Genomic DNA, 17,095 nt, shown 5'->3' on the forward strand with positions numbered 1-17,095 from the left:
TCTAACTGTCTGTCATCACTATGGTCATAACTGTCTGTCATCACTACGGTCATAACTGTCTGTCATCACTATGGTCATAACTGTCTTTCATCTCTATGGTCATAACTGTCTAACTGTCTGTCATCACTATGGTCATAACTGTCTGTCATCTCTACGGTCATAACTGTCTGTCATCACTATGGTCATAACTGTCTAACTGTCTGTCATCACTATGGTCATAACTGTCTGTCATCACTATGGTCATAACTGTCTAACTGTCTGTCATCACTATGGTCATTACTGTCTGTCATCACTATGGTCATAACTGTCTAACTGTCTGTCATCACTATGGTCAAAACTGTCTGTCATCTCTATGGTCATAACTGTCTGTCATCACTATGGTCATAACTGTCTGCCATCACTACGGTCATAACTGTCTGTCATCTCTATGGTCATAACTGTCTGTCATCACTATGGTCATAACTGTCTAACTGTCTGTCATCACTACGGTCATAACTGTCGGTCATCTCTCTGGTCATAACTGTCTAACTGTCTGTCATCTCTATGGTCATAACTGTCTGTCATATTTATGGTCATAACTGTCTGTCATATTTATGGTCATAACTGTCTGTCATATTTATGGTCATAACTGTCTGTCATCTATTTAGTCATAACTGTCTGTCATCACTATGGTCCTAACTGCCTGTCATCTATTTAGTCATAACTGTCTGTCATCTCTATGGTCATAACTGTCTACCTGTCTGTCACCACTATGGTCATAACTGTCTAACTGTCTGTCATCACTATGGTCCTAACTGCCTGTCATCTATTTAGTCATATCTGTCTAACTGTCATCTCTACGGTCATAACTGTCTAGCTGTCTGTCATCTATTTGGTCATTACTGTCTGTCATCACTATGGCCATAACTGTCTGTCTGTCATCTTTATGGTCATAACTGTCTGTCATCTCTCTGGTTCTAACTGTCTAACTGTCTCTCATCTCTATGGTCATAACTGTCTTTCATCTCTTTGGTCATTACTGTCTGTCTGTCATCACTATGGTCATAACTGTCTGTCATCACTATGGTCATAACTGTCTGTCATCTCTATGGTCATAACTGTCTGTCATTACTATGGTCATAACTGTCTGTCATCTCTATGGTCCTAACTGTCTGTCATCACTATGGTCATAACTGTCTGTCATCTCTATGGTCATAACTGTCTGTCATCTCTATGGCCATAACTGTCTGTCATCACTATGGTCATAACTGTCTGTCATCACTATGGTCATAACTGTCTGTCATCTCTATGGTCATAACTGCCTGTCATCTCTATGGTCATAACTGTCTGTCATCTCTCTGGTTCTAACTGTCTAACTGTCTGTCATCTCTATGGTCATAACTGTCTTTCATCTCTTTGGTCATTACTGTCTGTCTGTCATCACTATGGTCATAACTGTCTGTCATCACTATGGTCATAACTGTCTGTCATCTCTATGGTCATAACTGTCTGTCATTACTATGGTCATAACTGTCTGTCATCTCTATGGTCCTAACTGTCTGTCATCACTATGGTCATAACTGTCTGTCATCTCTATGGTCATAACTGTCTGTCATCTCTATGGCCATAACTGTCTGTCATCACTATGGTCATAACTGTCTGTCATCACTATGGTCATAACTGTCTGTCATCTCTATGGTCATAACTGCCTGTCATCTCTATGGTCATAACTGTCTGTCATCACTATGGTCATAACTGTCTGTCATCTCTTTAGCCATAACTGTCTGTCTGTCTGTCATCACTATGGTCATAACTGTCTGTCATCTCTTTAGCCATAACTGTCTGTCTGTCTGTCATCACTATGGTCATAACTGTCTAACTGGTATCTCTACGGTCATAACTGTCTAGCTGTCTGTCATCTTTATGGTCATAACTGTCTGTCATCACTATGGTCATAACTGTCTGTCATCTCTATGGTCATAACTGTCTGTCATCACTATGGTCATAACTGTCTGTCATCACTATGGTCATAACTGTCTGTCATCACTATGGTCATAACTGCCTGTCATCTCTATGGTCATAACTGTCTGTCATCACTATGGTCATAACTGTCTGTCATCACTATGGTCATAACTGTCTGTCATCACTATGGTCATAACTGTCTAACTGTCTGTCATCACTATGGTCATAACTGTCTGTCATCTCTACGGTCATAACTGTCTGTCATCACTATGGTCATAACTGTCTAACTGTCTGTCATCACTATGGTCATAACTGTCTGTCATCACTACGGTCATAACTGTCTGTCATCACTATGTTCATAACTGTCTTTCATCTCTATGGTCATAACTGTCTGTCATCTCTACGGTCATAACTGTCTGTCATCACTATGGTCATAACTGTCTAACTGTCTGTCATCACTATGGTCATAACTGTCTGTCATCACTATGGTCATAACTGTCTAACTGTCTGTCATCACTATGGTCATAACTGTCTGTCATCACTATGGTCATAACTGTCTTTCATCACTATGGTCATAATAACTGTCTGTCATCACTATGGTCATAACTGTCTGTCATCACTATGGTCATAACTGTCTAACTGTCTGTCATCACTATGGTCATTACTGTCTGTCATCACTATGGTCATAACTGTCTCACTGTCTGTCATCACTATGGTAATAACTGTCTGTCATCTCTATGGTCATAACTGTCTGTCATCTATTTAGTCATAACTGATTGTCATCACTATGGTCCTAACTGCCTGTCATCTATTTAGTCATAACTGTCTGTCATCTCTATGGTCATAACTGTCTACCTGTCTGTCACCACTATGGTCATAACTGTCTAACTGTCTGTCATCACTATGGTCCTAACTGCCTGTCATCTATTTAGTCATATCTGTCTAACTGTCATCTCTACGGTCATAACTGTCTAGCTGTCTGTCATCTATTTGGTCATTACTGTCTGTCATCACTATGGCCATAACTGTCTGTCTGTCATCTTTATGGTCATAACTGTCTGTCATCTCTCTGGTTCTAACTGTCTAACTGTCTGTCATCTCTATGGTCATAACTGTCTTTCATCTCTTTGGTCATTACTGTCTGTCTGTCATCACTATGGTCATAACTGTCTGTCATCACTATGGTCATAACTGTCTGTCATAACTGTCTGTCATCACTATGGTCATAACTGTCTGTCAACTATGGTCATAACTGTCTGTCATCTCTATGGTCCTAACTGTCTGTCATCACTATGGTCATAACTGTCTGTCATCTCTATGGTCATAACTGTCTGTCATCTCTATGGCCATAACTGTCTGTCATCACTATGGTCATAACTGTCTGTCATCACTATGGTCATAACTGTCTGTCATCTCTATGGTCATAACTGCCTGTCATCTCTATGGTCATAACTGTCTGTCATCACTATGGTCATAACTGTCTGTCATCTCTTTAGCCATAACTGTCTGTCTGTCTGTCATCACTATGGTCATAACTGTCTGTCATCTCTTTAGCCATAACTGTCTGTCTGTCTGTCATCACTATGGTCATAACTGTCTAACTGGTATCTCTACGGTCATAACTGTCTAGCTGTCTGTCATCTTTATGGTCATAACTGTCTGTCATCACTATGGTCATAACTGTCTGTCATCTCTATGGTCATAACTGTCTGTCATCTCTATGGTCATAACTGCCTGTCATCTCTATGGTCATAACTGTCTGTCATCACTATGGTCATAACTGTCTGTCATCACTATGGTCATAACTGTCTGTCATCACTATGGTCATAACTGTCTAACTGTCTGTCATCACTATGGTCATAACTGTCTGTCATCTCTACGGTCATAACTGTCTGTCATCACTATGGTCATAACTGTCTAACTGTCTGTCATCACTATGGTCATAACTGTCTGTCATCACTACGGTCATAACTGTCTGTCATCACTATGTTCATAACTGTCTTTCATCTCTATGGTCATAACTGTCTGTCATCTCTACGGTCATAACTGTCTGTCATCACTATGGTCATAACTGTCTAACTGTCTGTCATCACTATGGTCATAACTGTCTGTCATCACTATGGTCATAACTGTCTAACTGTCTGTCATCACTATGGTCATAACTGTCTGTCATCACTACGGTCATAACTGTCTTTCATCACTATGGTCATAACTGTCTAACTGTCTGTCATCACTATGGTCATAACTGTCTGTCATCACTATGGTCATAACTGTCTAACTGTCTGTCATCACTATGGTCATTACTGTCTGTCATCACTATGGTCATAACTGTCTCACTGTCTGTCATCACTATGGTAATAACTGTCTGTCATCTCTATGGTCATAACTGTCTGTCATCACTATGGTCATAACTGTCTGTCATCTCTATGGTCATAACTGTCTGCCATCACTACGGTCATAACTGTCTGTCATCTCTATGGTCATAACTGTCTGTCATCACTATGGTCATAACTGTCTTTCATCTCTACGGTCATAACTGTCTGTCATCTCTATGGTCATAACTGTCTGTCATCACTATGGTCATAACTGTCTAACTGTCTGTCATCACTACGGTCATAACTGTCGGTCATCTCTCTGGTCATAACTGTCTAACTGTCTGTCATCTCTATGGTCATAACTGTCTGTCATATTTATGGTCATAACTGTCTGTCATATTTATGGTCATAACTGTCTGTCATATTTATGGTCATAACTGTCTGTCATATTTATGGTCATAACTGTCTGTCATCTATTTAGTCATAACTGTCTGTCATCACTATGGTCCTAACTGCCTGTCATCTATTTAGTCATAACTGTCTGTCATCTCTATGGTCATAACTGTCTACCTGTCTGTCACCACTATGGTCATAACTGTCTAACTGTCTGTCATCACTATGGTCCTAACTGCCTGTCATCTATTTAGTCATATCTGTCTAACTGTCATCTCTACGGTCATAACTGTCTAGCTGTCTGTCATCTATTTGGTCATTACTGTCTGTCATCACTATGGCCATAACTGTCTGTCTGTCATCTTTATGGTCATAACTGTCTGTCATCTCTCTGGTTCTAACTGTCTAACTGTCTGTCATCTCTATGGTCATAACTGTCTTTCATCTCTTTGGTCATTACTGTCTGTCTGTCATCACTATGGTCATAACTGTCTGTCATCACTATGGTCATAACTGTCTGTCATCTCTATGGTCATAACTGTCTGTCATTACTATGGTCATAACTGTCTGTCATCTCTATGGTCCTAACTGTCTGTCATCACTATGGTCATAACTGTCTGTCATCTCTATGGTCATAACTGTCTGTCATCTCTATGGCCATAACTGTCTGTCATCACTATGGTCATAACTGTCTGTCATCACTATGGTCATAACTGTCTGTCATCTCTATGGTCATAACTGCCTGTCATCTCTATGGTCATAACTGTCTGTCATCACTATGGTCATAACTGTCTGTCATCTCTTTAGCCATAACTGTCTGTCTGTCTGTCATCACTATGGTCATAACTGTCTGTCATCTCTTTAGCCATAACTGTCTGTCTGTCTGTCATCACTATGGTCATAACTGTCTAACTGGTATCTCTACGGTCATAACTGTCTAGCTGTCTGTCATCTTTATGGTCATAACTGTCTGTCATCACTATGGTCATAACTGTCTGTCATCTCTATGGTCATAACTGTCTGTCATCACTATGGTCATAACTGTCTGTCATCACTATGGTCATAACTGTCTGTCATCTCTATGGTCATAACTGCCTGTCATCTCTATGGTCATAACTGTCTGTCATCACTATGGTCATAACTGTCTGTCATCACTATGGTCATAACTGTCTGTCATCACTATGGTCATAACTGTCTAACTGTCTGTCATCACTATGGTCATAACTGTCTAACTGTCTGTCATCACTATGGTCATAACTGTCTGTCATCACTACGGTCATAACTGTCTGTCATCACTATGGTCATAACTGTCTTTCATCTCTATGGTCATAACTGTCTAACTGTCTGTCATCACTATGGTCATAACTGTCTGTCATCTCTACGGTCATAACTGTCTGTCATCACTATGGTCATAACTGTCTAACTGTCTGTCATCACTATGGTCATAACTGTCTGTCATCACTATGGTCATAACTGTCTAACTGTCTGTCATCACTATGGTCATAACTGTCTGTCATCACTACGGTCATAACTGTCTTTCATCTCTATGGTCATAACTGTCTGTCATCACTATGGTCATAACTGTCTTTCATCTCTATGGTCATAACTGTCTAACTGTCTGTCATCACTATGGTCATAACTGTCTTTCATCTCTATGGTCATAACTGTCTAACTGTCTGTCATCACTATGGTCATAACTGTCTTTCATCTCTATGGTCATAACTGTCTAACTGTCCGTCATCTTTATGGTCATAACTGTCTAACTGTCTGTCATCACTATGGTCATAACTGTCTGCCATCACTACGGTCATAACTGTCTGTCATCACTTTGGTCCTAACTGTCTGTCATCACTATGGTCATAACTGTCTTTCATCTCTACGGTCATAACTGTCTGTCATCTCTATGGTCATAACTGTCTGTCATCACTATGGTCATAACTGTCTAACTGTCTGTCATCACTACGGTCATAACTGTCGGTCATCTCTCTGGTCATAACTGTCTAACTGTCTCATCTCTATGGTCATAACTGTCTGTCATATTTATGGTCATAACTGTCTGTCATATTTATGGTCATAACTGTCTGTCATATTTATGGTCATAACTGTCTGTCATATTTATGGTCATAACTGTCTGTCATCTCTTTAGTCATAACTGTCTGTCATCACTATGGTCCTAACTGCCTGTCATCTATTTAGTCATAACTGTCTGTCATCTCTATGGTCATAACTGTCTACCTGTCTGTCACCACTATGGTCATAACTGTCTAACTGTCTGTCATCACTATGGTCCTAACTGCCTGTCATCTATTTAGTCATATCTGTCTAACTGTCATCTCTACGGTCATAACTGTCTAACTGTCTGTCATCTCTATGGTCATAACTGTCTTTCATCTCTTTGGTCATTACTGTCTGTCTGTCATCACTATGGTCATAACTGTCTGTCATCTCTCTGGTCATAACTGTCTGTCATCTCTATGGTCATAACTGTCTAGCTGTCCGTCATCTTTATGGTCATAACTGTCTAACTGTCCGTCATCTTTATGGTCATAACTGTCTAACTGTCCGTCATCTTTATGGTCATAACTGTCTAACTGTCCGTCATCTTTATGGTCATAACTGTCTAACTGTCCGTCATCTTTATGGTCATAACTGTCTAACTGTCCGTCATCTTTATGGTCATAACTGTCTAACTGTCTGTCATCTCTATGGTCCTAACTGCCTGCCATCTATTTAGTCATAACTGTCTGTCATCTCTATGGTCATAACTGTCTGGTATCACTATGGTCATAACTGTCTAACTGGTATCTCTACGGTCATAACTGTCTAGCTGTCTGTCATCTTTATGGTCATAACTGTCTTTCATCTCTTTGGTCATTACTGTCTGTCATCACTATGGTCATAACTGTCTAACTGTCTGTCATCTCTATGGTCATAACTGTCTGTCATCTCTACGGTCATAAATGTCTGTTATGAATATAATAGTATTGTAAACCTTGTGAATATGATATTGATATATTATATTGTGAACGTCTCTCAGTGTGATCATGGTATTGTCTCTCTGTTTCACCAGCTGCAGAATGATGACCTGCTCATTACCTGTTCCTCCGGAGAGCCCTCCTCCCTCTTCACTGACACCCCGGTGAGTGTCCTTCCCTCTCTCTCCCATCCCTCCCTCCCTCCCTCCTTCCTCACTGACCCCCTGGTGAGTCTGCCTCCCTCTCTCCCCCATCCCTCCCTCCCTCCTTCCTCACTGACCCCCTGGTGAGTCTGCCTCCCTCTCTCTCTCCCTCCATCCCTTCCTTCCTCACTGACCCCCTGGTGAGCCTGCCTCCCTCTCTCCCCCATCCCTCCCTCCTTCCTCACTGCCCCCTGGTGAGTCTGCCTCCCTCTCTCCCCCATCCCGCCCTCCTTCCTCACTGACCCCCTGGTGAGTCTGCCTCCCTCTCTCCCCCATCCCTCCCTCCTTCCTCACTGCCCCCCTGGTGAGTCTGCCTCCCTCTCTCCCTCCATCCCTTCCTTCCTCTCTCCCTCGCTCTTCACTGACATCCTGCTGAGTCAGCCTCTGTATGCACAGACAAACCCACACCTACAAAAAAAAATATGCTATCTAGAACATAAAAGGGTCCTTTGGCTGTCCCCATAGGAGAACCCATAGGAGAACCCATAGGAGAACATATAGGAGAACCTATAGGAGAACCTATAGGAGAACCCATAGGAGAACATATAGGAGAACCTTTTGAAGAAACCTTTTTGGTTCCAGCAAGAACCCTTTTGGGCGGCAAGTTGCCTGGTGTTTAAGAGCATTGGCCAGTAAACGAAAGGTAGCAGGTTCGACTCCTCAAGCCGTAGGTGAAAAATCTGTCTGCTGAATTAAATCAATTACTGTAAATGTTACATTACATTACATTACATTTAAGTCATTTAGCAGACGCTCTTATCCAGGTAGAACCCTTTCCACAGAGGGTTCTACATGGAGCACAAAAGGGTTCTACCTGGAACCAAAACCCTTTTTTCTAAGAGTTAAAATCAAGGACTAGCCGTTGCTCATTATTTATCCCTCACACTGTAACTCTAGGAACATTCTGATTGACTCCTACTCTAGGAACATTCTGATGTTCTCCTACTCTAGGATCATTATGATGTTCTCCTACTCTAAGATCATTCTGATGTTCTCCTACTCTAGGATCATTCTGATGTTCTCCTACTCTAAGATCATTCTGATGTTCTCCTACTCTAAGATCATTCTGATGTTCTCCTACTCTAGGATCATTCTGATGTTCTCCTACTCTAAGATCATTCTGATGTTCTCCTACTCTAGGATCATTCTGATGTTCTCCTACTCTAGGAACATTCTGATTGACTCCTACTCTAGGAACATTCTGATGTTCTCCTACTCTAGGATCATTCTGATGTTCTCCTACTCTAGGATCACTCTGATTGACTCCTACTCTAGGATCATTCTGATGTTCTCCTACTCTAGGATCATTCTGATGTTCTCCTACTCTAAGATCACTCTGATTGACTCCTACTCTAGGATCATTCTGATGTTCTCCTACTCTAAGATCACTCTGATTGACTCCTACTCTAGGATCATTCTGATGTTCTCCTACTCTAGGAACATTCTGATGTTCTCCTACTCTAGGATCATTCTGATGTTCTCCTAATCTAGGAACATTCTGATGTTCTCCTACTCTAGGATCATTCTGATGTTCTCCTAATCTAGGATCATTCTGATTGACTCCTACTCTAGGAACATTCTGATGTTTTCCTACTCTAGGATCATTCTGATGTTCTCCTACTCTAGGAACATTCTGATGTTCTCCTACTCTAGGAACATTCTGATGTTCTTCTACTCTAGGATCATTCTGATGTTCTCCTACTCTAGGAACATTCTGATGTTCTCCTACTCTAGGAACATTCTGATGTTCTCCTACTCTAGGAACATTCTGATGTTCTCCTACTCTAGGATCATTCTGATGTTCTCCTACTCTAGGATCATTCTGATGTTCTCCTACTCTAAGATCATTCTGATGTTCTCCTACTCTAGGATCATTCTGATGTTCTCCTACTCTAAGATCATTCTGATGTTCTCCTACTCTAGGATCATTCTGATGTTCTCCTACTCTAGGATCATTCTGATGTTCTCCTACTCTAGGATCATTCTGATGTTCTCCTACTCTAGGAACATTCTGATTGACTCCTACTCTAGGATCATTCTGATGTTCTCCTACTCTAAGATCACTCTGATGTTCTCCTACTCTAAGATCACTCTGATGTTCTCCTACTCTAAGATCACTCTGATTGGCTCCTACTCTAGGATCACTCTGATTGACTCCTACTCTAGGATCACTCTGATTGACTCCTACTCTAAGATCACTCTGACTCCTACTCTAGGAACATTCTGATGTTCTCCTACTCTAAGATCACTCTGATTGACTCCTACTCTAGGAACATTCTGATGTTCTCCTACTCTAGGATCACTCTGATGTTCTCCTACTCTAGGATCACTCTGATGTTCTCCTACTCTAGGATCACTCTGATGTTCTCCTACTCTTTTATCTCCCTCCCTCAGAGCCCAATGTCTCTGTTGGCAGATGACATTACCCCCCCTGCAGAATGCGTTGACCTGTCCTTCCTGGAAGAGGCTCTACTGGGGGGGTCCCCCGAGGGAGGTGGGGAGAGAAGAGGGGAGGGAGAGGAAGTGCAGGAGGAAGAGGAAGTACCGCCCTGTGACATTCTCCAGCAGAGTCTTCAGGAGGCTGACATCACAGAGCACACTATGGCTCAGGAGGCGGGGCTCATCCAAACAGGGCCTGGGGAGGGCCACACCCTGTCTCTCTACACACCTGGCCCCCCACTCCTCCTCCCTCCTGCTGCCGTGCCGTTCCTCTCCAAAACCCTAGCCTTCCCTCACCCCCACCCTGGCCCCCCCACCCTGCAACACAGGGACACCCAGGCTGCGGTGGAGCCTCCCCAACCATCCCTGCTGGCCGTGGGACCAGGCTGCCCCTCCCTGAAGCCTGCTGCTCCCCAGCTGATGGGCCTCCTCCCTGGGAACATCTTCCCTGCACCCCCGCCAGAGACTTCCTTCTCCCTGACCCCTGCACAGGCCTCCAACACCTCCTTTTCCCTCATCCAGAAGGCAGTTCCTAGCCTGACAGGGCGCCCCCTACTGGCCCCAACCCTCAGAGCGGCTGCAGCCCCCGGGATCTTTCTCCAGAGAGGACCCCTGCCCATCCAGCCCAAGCTGCCTATCAGCATCCAACCCCGACTTGTACAGATCAGCCCTAAGCCTCCTGGCCCTGGTGGGCCTGGTCAGAAACCCTCTCCAGGTCTCACCTTCCTCCCTGGGACGCCCTCGTCAAACATCCTCCTGTCCCCCCCTCCTCCCCATCCCAAGCCTGCCCAACACCTCACCAAGCCCCATCCCAAGCCTGCCCAACACCTCACCAAGCCCCATCCCCAGCCTGCCCAACACCTCACTGCCTCCCACCTCACCAAGCCCCAGCCCGTCAGCCTGCAACTGGTCAACCAGGGAGGAGGCTCCTTCCTGATCCAGCCTCAAGGTCTCTTCCATGGCCAGAATCAGTTCCTTCTGCCTGGCCAATCCCCTGTCACTCTGTCCCAGCTCCCTGGCCAATCCCCTGTCACCCTGTCCCAGCTCCCTGGCCAATCCCCTCTCACCCTGTCCCAGCTCCCTGGCCAATCCCCTCTCACCCTGTCCCAGCTCCCTGGCCAATCCCCTGTCAACCTGTCCCAGCTTCCTGGCCAATCCCCTGTCACCCTGTCCCAGCTCCCTGGCCAATCACCTGTCACCCTGTCCCAGCTCCCTGGCGGTTCCGCGCGGCCCCTGTTCACCTCTGGCCACCAGGGAGCAACAGTCCAGTCTGTCCAGGGTATGACACCCTCCATGGGCCACCACCTGGTAGATGGCTCCCAGATCCTGACGGCCGTGCCCCACCACAGACAGCTCAACTTCAGCCCCCACACAGTCTTCAGCACCACCTCAACAGGCCAGCTCTCCCTCCGCCAGGGAACCCTGCTCTCTGGCTCCCTGCAGCTACAGTCAGGGTCGCCGACTGTCTTCCAGATGCCAGCCCAGTTGGCGGGTGCCTACAATCCCCAGGGATCCCAGGGGCAGGGGGGTCCAGGCCAGCATGCCACCCTGCTCCACAGCCCTGCTCTAGGGAGCCACATCACCCTGATGCAGTGAGTGTGATATAGAGCCTGAGTCCCAATTGGCTCCCTATTCCATGCAGGGCCTAGTGAATGTCTACGCACCCTTTGCACAGTAGTCAAGGGGTGTGTTCATACTTGATGGAAGAACCTCATTACACCTGTGAATAATTCTGAATAAGACTCTACCATCGATGCACAACTCTTAGGGCAACATATATATCCATTGTTTTTGTCAAAATTGCTCAAAGCACAGTAATTTTGGTTGGGAATCATTGATGGACAGCAATATTCGAACCTTGTCTCTGTTAAAAAAATAAATATATATATATATATATATATATATGTATATATATATATATTTAAAATCGTCCACTATGTTTACAACAAGGCCCTTAAGTAATACGGTAAAAACATCATGGCAAAGACAATGTTTATGTCTTCAATGGAAAAACTTCAAGTTTCCTTCGTCAGTCAGTCAGTTTCGGTACAGCATACTATGGGGATCGTACTCCTGACAAGGCCAATACTATGGGGATCGTACTCCTGACAAGGCCAATACTATGGGGATCGTACTCCTGACAAGGCCAATACTATGGGGATCGTACGCCTGACAAGGCCAATACTATGGGGATCGTACGCCTGACAAGGCCAATACTATGGGGATCGTACGCCTGACAAGGCCAATACTATGGGGATCGTACGCCTGACAAGGCCAACACTATGGGGATCGTACGCCTGACAAGGCCAATACTATGGAGATCGTACGCCTGACAAGGCCAATACTATGGGGATCGTACGCCTGACAAGGCCATTACTATGGGGATCGTACGCCTGACAAGGCCAATACTACGGGGATCGTACTCCTGACAAGGCCATTACTACGGGGATCGTACTCCTGACAAGGCCAATACTACGGGGATCGTACGCCTGACAAGGCCAATACTATGGGGATCGTACTCCTGACAAGGCCATTACTATGGGGATCGTACGCCTGACAAGGCCAATACTACGGGGATCGTACGCCTGACAAGGCCAATACTATGGGGATCGTACGCCTGACAAGGCCAATACTATGGGGATCGTACGCCTGACAAGGCCAATACTATGGGGATCGTACGCCTGACAAGGCCAATACTATGGGGATCGTACGCCTGACAAGGCCAATACTATGGGATCGGACGCCTGACAAGGCCATTACTATGGGGATCGTACGCCTGACAAGGCCAATACTACGGGGATCGTACTCCTGACAAGGCCATTACTACGGGGATCGTACTCCTGACAAGGCCAATACTACGGGGATCGTACGCCTGACAAGGCCAATACTATGGGGATCGTACTCCTGACAAGGCCATTACTATGGGGATCGTACGCCTGACAAGGCCATTACTATGGGGATCGTACGCCTGACAAGGCCATTACTATGGGGATCGTACGCCTGACAAGGCCAATACTACGGGGATCGTACTCCTGACAAGGCCATTACTACGGGGATCGTACTACTGACAAGGCCAATACCACGGGGATCGTACGCCTGACAAGGCCAATACTATGGGGATCGTACTCCTGACAAGGCCAATACTACGGGGATCGTACGCCTGACAAGGCCATTACTATGGGGATCGTACGCCTGACAAGGCCAATACTACGGGGATCGTACGCCTGACAAGGCCATTACTATGGGGATCGTACACCTGACAAGGCCAATACTATGGGGATCGTACGCCTGACAAGGCCAATACTATGGGGATCGTACGCCTGACAAGGCCAATACTACGGGGATCGTACGCCTGACAAGGCCAATACTATGGGGATCGTACGCCTGACAAGGCCAATACTATGGGGATCGTACGCCTGACAAGGCCAATACTATGGGGATCGTACTCCTGACAAGGCCAATACTATGGGGATCGTACGCCTGACAAGGCCAATACTACGGGGATCGTACGCCTGACAAGGCCAATACTACGGGGATCGTACTCCTGACAAGGCCAATACTACGGGGATCGTACGCCTGACAAGGCCAATACTACGGGGATCGTACGCCTGACAAGGCCAATACTATGGGGATCGTACGCCTGACAACTTCAGTTAAAGGATTTACAATAAATTAAATCTGTGCCTGGCTGGAACACCCCGCTGTCCACAGGTGATAGGAGTCTCGGGTTCATTCCTTCACTTATTCCACTCTTCACCTCGGTGTGAACAGGAACGATTCACGCTATTAAAATAAACAATTGTAGCACGAGACTGTCTTAGTTGCGCCAACTAAACTGTCCCTTAGTGGTAGAGCGAGCGCACCCCCTAAAAATGTTTCGTTTAGAACAAATTCTTATTTACAACAACGGCCCTAGGAACAGTGGGTTAACTGGTCTAGGAACAGTGGGTTAACTGGTCTAGGAACAGTGGGTTAACTGGTCTAGGAACAGTGGGTTAACTGGTCTAGGAACAGTGGGTTAACTGGTCTAGGAACAGTGGGTTAACTGGTCTAGGAACAGTGGGTTAACTGGCCTAGGAACAGTGGGTTAACTGCCTTGTTCAGGGGAACAATGGGTTAACTGCCTTGTTCAGGGGAACAGTGGGTTAACTGCCTTGTTCAGGGGAACAGTGGGTTAACTGCCTTGTTCAGGGGAACAGTGGGTTAACTGCCTTGTTCAGGGGAACAGTGGGTTAACTGCCTTGTTCAGGGGAACAGTGGGTTAACTGCCTTGTTCAGGGGAACAGTGGGTTAACTGCCTTGTTCAGGGGAACAGTGGGTTAACTGCCTTGTTCAGGGGAACAGTGGGTTAACTGCCTTGTTCAGGGGAACAGTGGGTTAACTGCCTTGTTCAGGGGAACAGTGGGGTTAACTGCCTTGTTCAGGGGAACAGTGGGGTTAACTGCCTTGTTCAGGGGAACAGTGGGTTAACTGCCTTGTTCAGGGGGCAGAACGACAGATTTTTACCTTGTCAGCTCGGGGATTCAATCCAGTAACCTTTCGGTTACTAGTCCAACGCTCTAACTACTAGGCTACCTGCCTCCCCCCTCTAACCACTAGGCTACCTGCCTCCCCCCTCTAACCACTAGGCTACCTGCCTCCCGCCTCTAACCACTAGGCTACCTGCCTCCCCTCTAACCACTAGGCTACCTGCCTCCCCTCTAACCACTAGGCTACCTGCCTCCCCCCCTCTAACCACTAGGCTACCTGCCTCCCCCCCTCTAACCACTAGGCTACCTGCCTCCCCTCTAACCACTAGGCTACCTGCCTCTCCCCTCTAACCACTAGGCTACCTGCCTTCCTCTAACCACTAGGCTACCTGCCTCCCCCTCTAACCACTAGGCTACCTGCCTCCCCTCTAACCACTAGGCTACCTGCCTCCCCCTCTAACCACTAGGCTACCTGCCTCCCCTCTAACCACTAGGCTACCTGCCTCCCCCTCTAACTACTAGGCTACCTGCCTCCCCCTCTAACCACTAGGCTACCTGCCTCCCCCTCTAACCACTAGGCTACCTGCCTCCCCTCTAACCACTAGGCTACCTGCCTCCCCTCTAACCACTCAGGCTACCTGCCTCCCCTCTAACCACTAGGCTACCTGCCTCCCCTCTAACCACTAGGCTACCTGCCTCCCCCTCTAACCACTAGCCCTCTAACCACTAGGCTACCTGCCTCCCCTCTAACCACTAGGCTACCTGCCTCCCCTCTAACCACTAGGCTACCTGCCTCTAACCACTAGGCTACCTGCCTCCCCCTCTAACTACTAGGCTACCTGCCTCCCCCTCTAACTACTAGGCTACCTGCCTCCCCCTCTAACTACTAGGCTACCTGCCTCCCCCTCTAACCACTAGGCTACCTGCCTCCCCCTCTAACCACTAGGTTACCTGCCTCCCCCTCTAACCACTAGGCTACCTGCCTCCCCCTCTAACCACTAGGCTACCTGCCTCCCGCCTCTAACCACTAGGCTACCTGCCTCCTCTAACCACTAGGCTACCTGCCTCCTCTAACCACTAGGCTACCTGCCTCCTCTAACCACTAGGCTACCTGCCTCCCCTTCTAACCACTAGGCTACCTGCCTCCCCTTCTAACCACTAGGCTACCTGCCTCCTCTAACCACTAGGCTACCTGCCTCCCCCTCTAACCACTAGGCTACCTGCCTCCCCTCTAACCACTAGGCTACCTGCCTCCCCCTCTAACCACTAGGCTACCTGCCGCCCCTCTAACCACTAGGCTACCTGCCTCCCCCTCTAACCACTAGGCTACCTGCCTCCCCTCTAACCACTAGGCTACCTGCCCCTCTAACCACTAGGCTACCTGCCTTCCTCTAACCACTAGGCTACCTGCCTCCCCTCTAACCACTAGGCTACCTGCCTCCCCCCTCTAACCACTAGGCTACCTGCCTCCCCTCTAACCACTAGGCTACCTGCCTCCCCCTCTAACCACTAGGCTACCTGCCCACCAGGCTACCTGCCTCCCCCTCTAACCACTAGGCTACCTGCCTCCCCCTCTAACCACTAGGCTACCTGCCTCCCCTCTAACCACTAGGCTACCTGCCTCCCCCTCTAACCACTAGGCTACCTGCTCCCCCTCTAACCACTAGGCTACCTGCCTCCCCCTCTAACCACTAGGCTACCTGCCTCCCCCTCTAACCACTAGCCCTCTAACCACTAGGCTACCTGCCTCCCCCTCTAACCACTAGGCTACCTGCCTCCCCTCTAACCACTAGGCTACCTGCCTCCCCTCTAACCACTAGGCTACCTGCCTCCCCCTCTAACTACTAGGCTACCTGCCTCCCCCCTCTAACTACTAGGCTACCTGCCTCCCCCTCTAACTACTAGGCTACCTGCCTCCCCTCTAACCACTAGGCTACCTGCCTCCCCTCTAACCACTAGGTTACCTGCCTCCCCCTCTAACCACTAGGCTACCTGCCTCCCCCTCTAACCACTAGGCTACCTGCCTCCCGCCTCTAACCACTAGGCTACCTGCCTCCCTCTAACCACTAGGCTACCTGCCTCCTCTAACCACTAGGCTACCTGCCTCCCCTCTAACCACTAGGCTACCTGCCTCCCCCTCTAACCACTAGGCTACCTGCCTCCCCTCTAACCACTAGGCTACCTGCCTCCCTCTAACCACTAGGCTACCTGCCTCCCCTCTAACCACTAGGCTACCTGCCTCCCCCTCTAACCACTAGGCTACCTGCCTCGCCCTCTAACCACTAGGCTACCTGCCTCCCCCTCTAACCACTAGGCTACCTGCCTCCCCTCTAACCACTAGGCTACCTGCCTCCCCCTCT

The 17,095-nt window shown here is 47.2% G+C and overlaps 1 protein-coding gene across 1 annotated transcript in view; it reads left to right on the forward strand.

Annotated features, from left to right (window-relative positions):
* The window catches only part of si:ch211-168d23.3 (BRD4-interacting chromatin-remodeling complex-associated protein), a 69,629-nt gene that overhangs the window by 25,837 nt on the left and 26,697 nt on the right, over window positions 1-17,095 (forward strand). Inside the window, 3 exon segments of the mRNA XM_065025038.1 lie at window positions 7,720-7,788; window positions 10,222-11,262; window positions 11,443-11,858. Of these exon segments, the coding sequence (XP_064881110.1) occupies window positions 7,720-7,788; window positions 10,222-11,262; window positions 11,443-11,858 (1,526 nt within the window).

The sequence above is a fragment of the Oncorhynchus nerka genome, linkage group LG12, assembly GCF_034236695.1.
Source record: "Oncorhynchus nerka isolate Pitt River linkage group LG12, Oner_Uvic_2.0, whole genome shotgun sequence".
Taxonomy (NCBI): Eukaryota; Metazoa; Chordata; class Actinopteri; order Salmoniformes; family Salmonidae; genus Oncorhynchus; species Oncorhynchus nerka.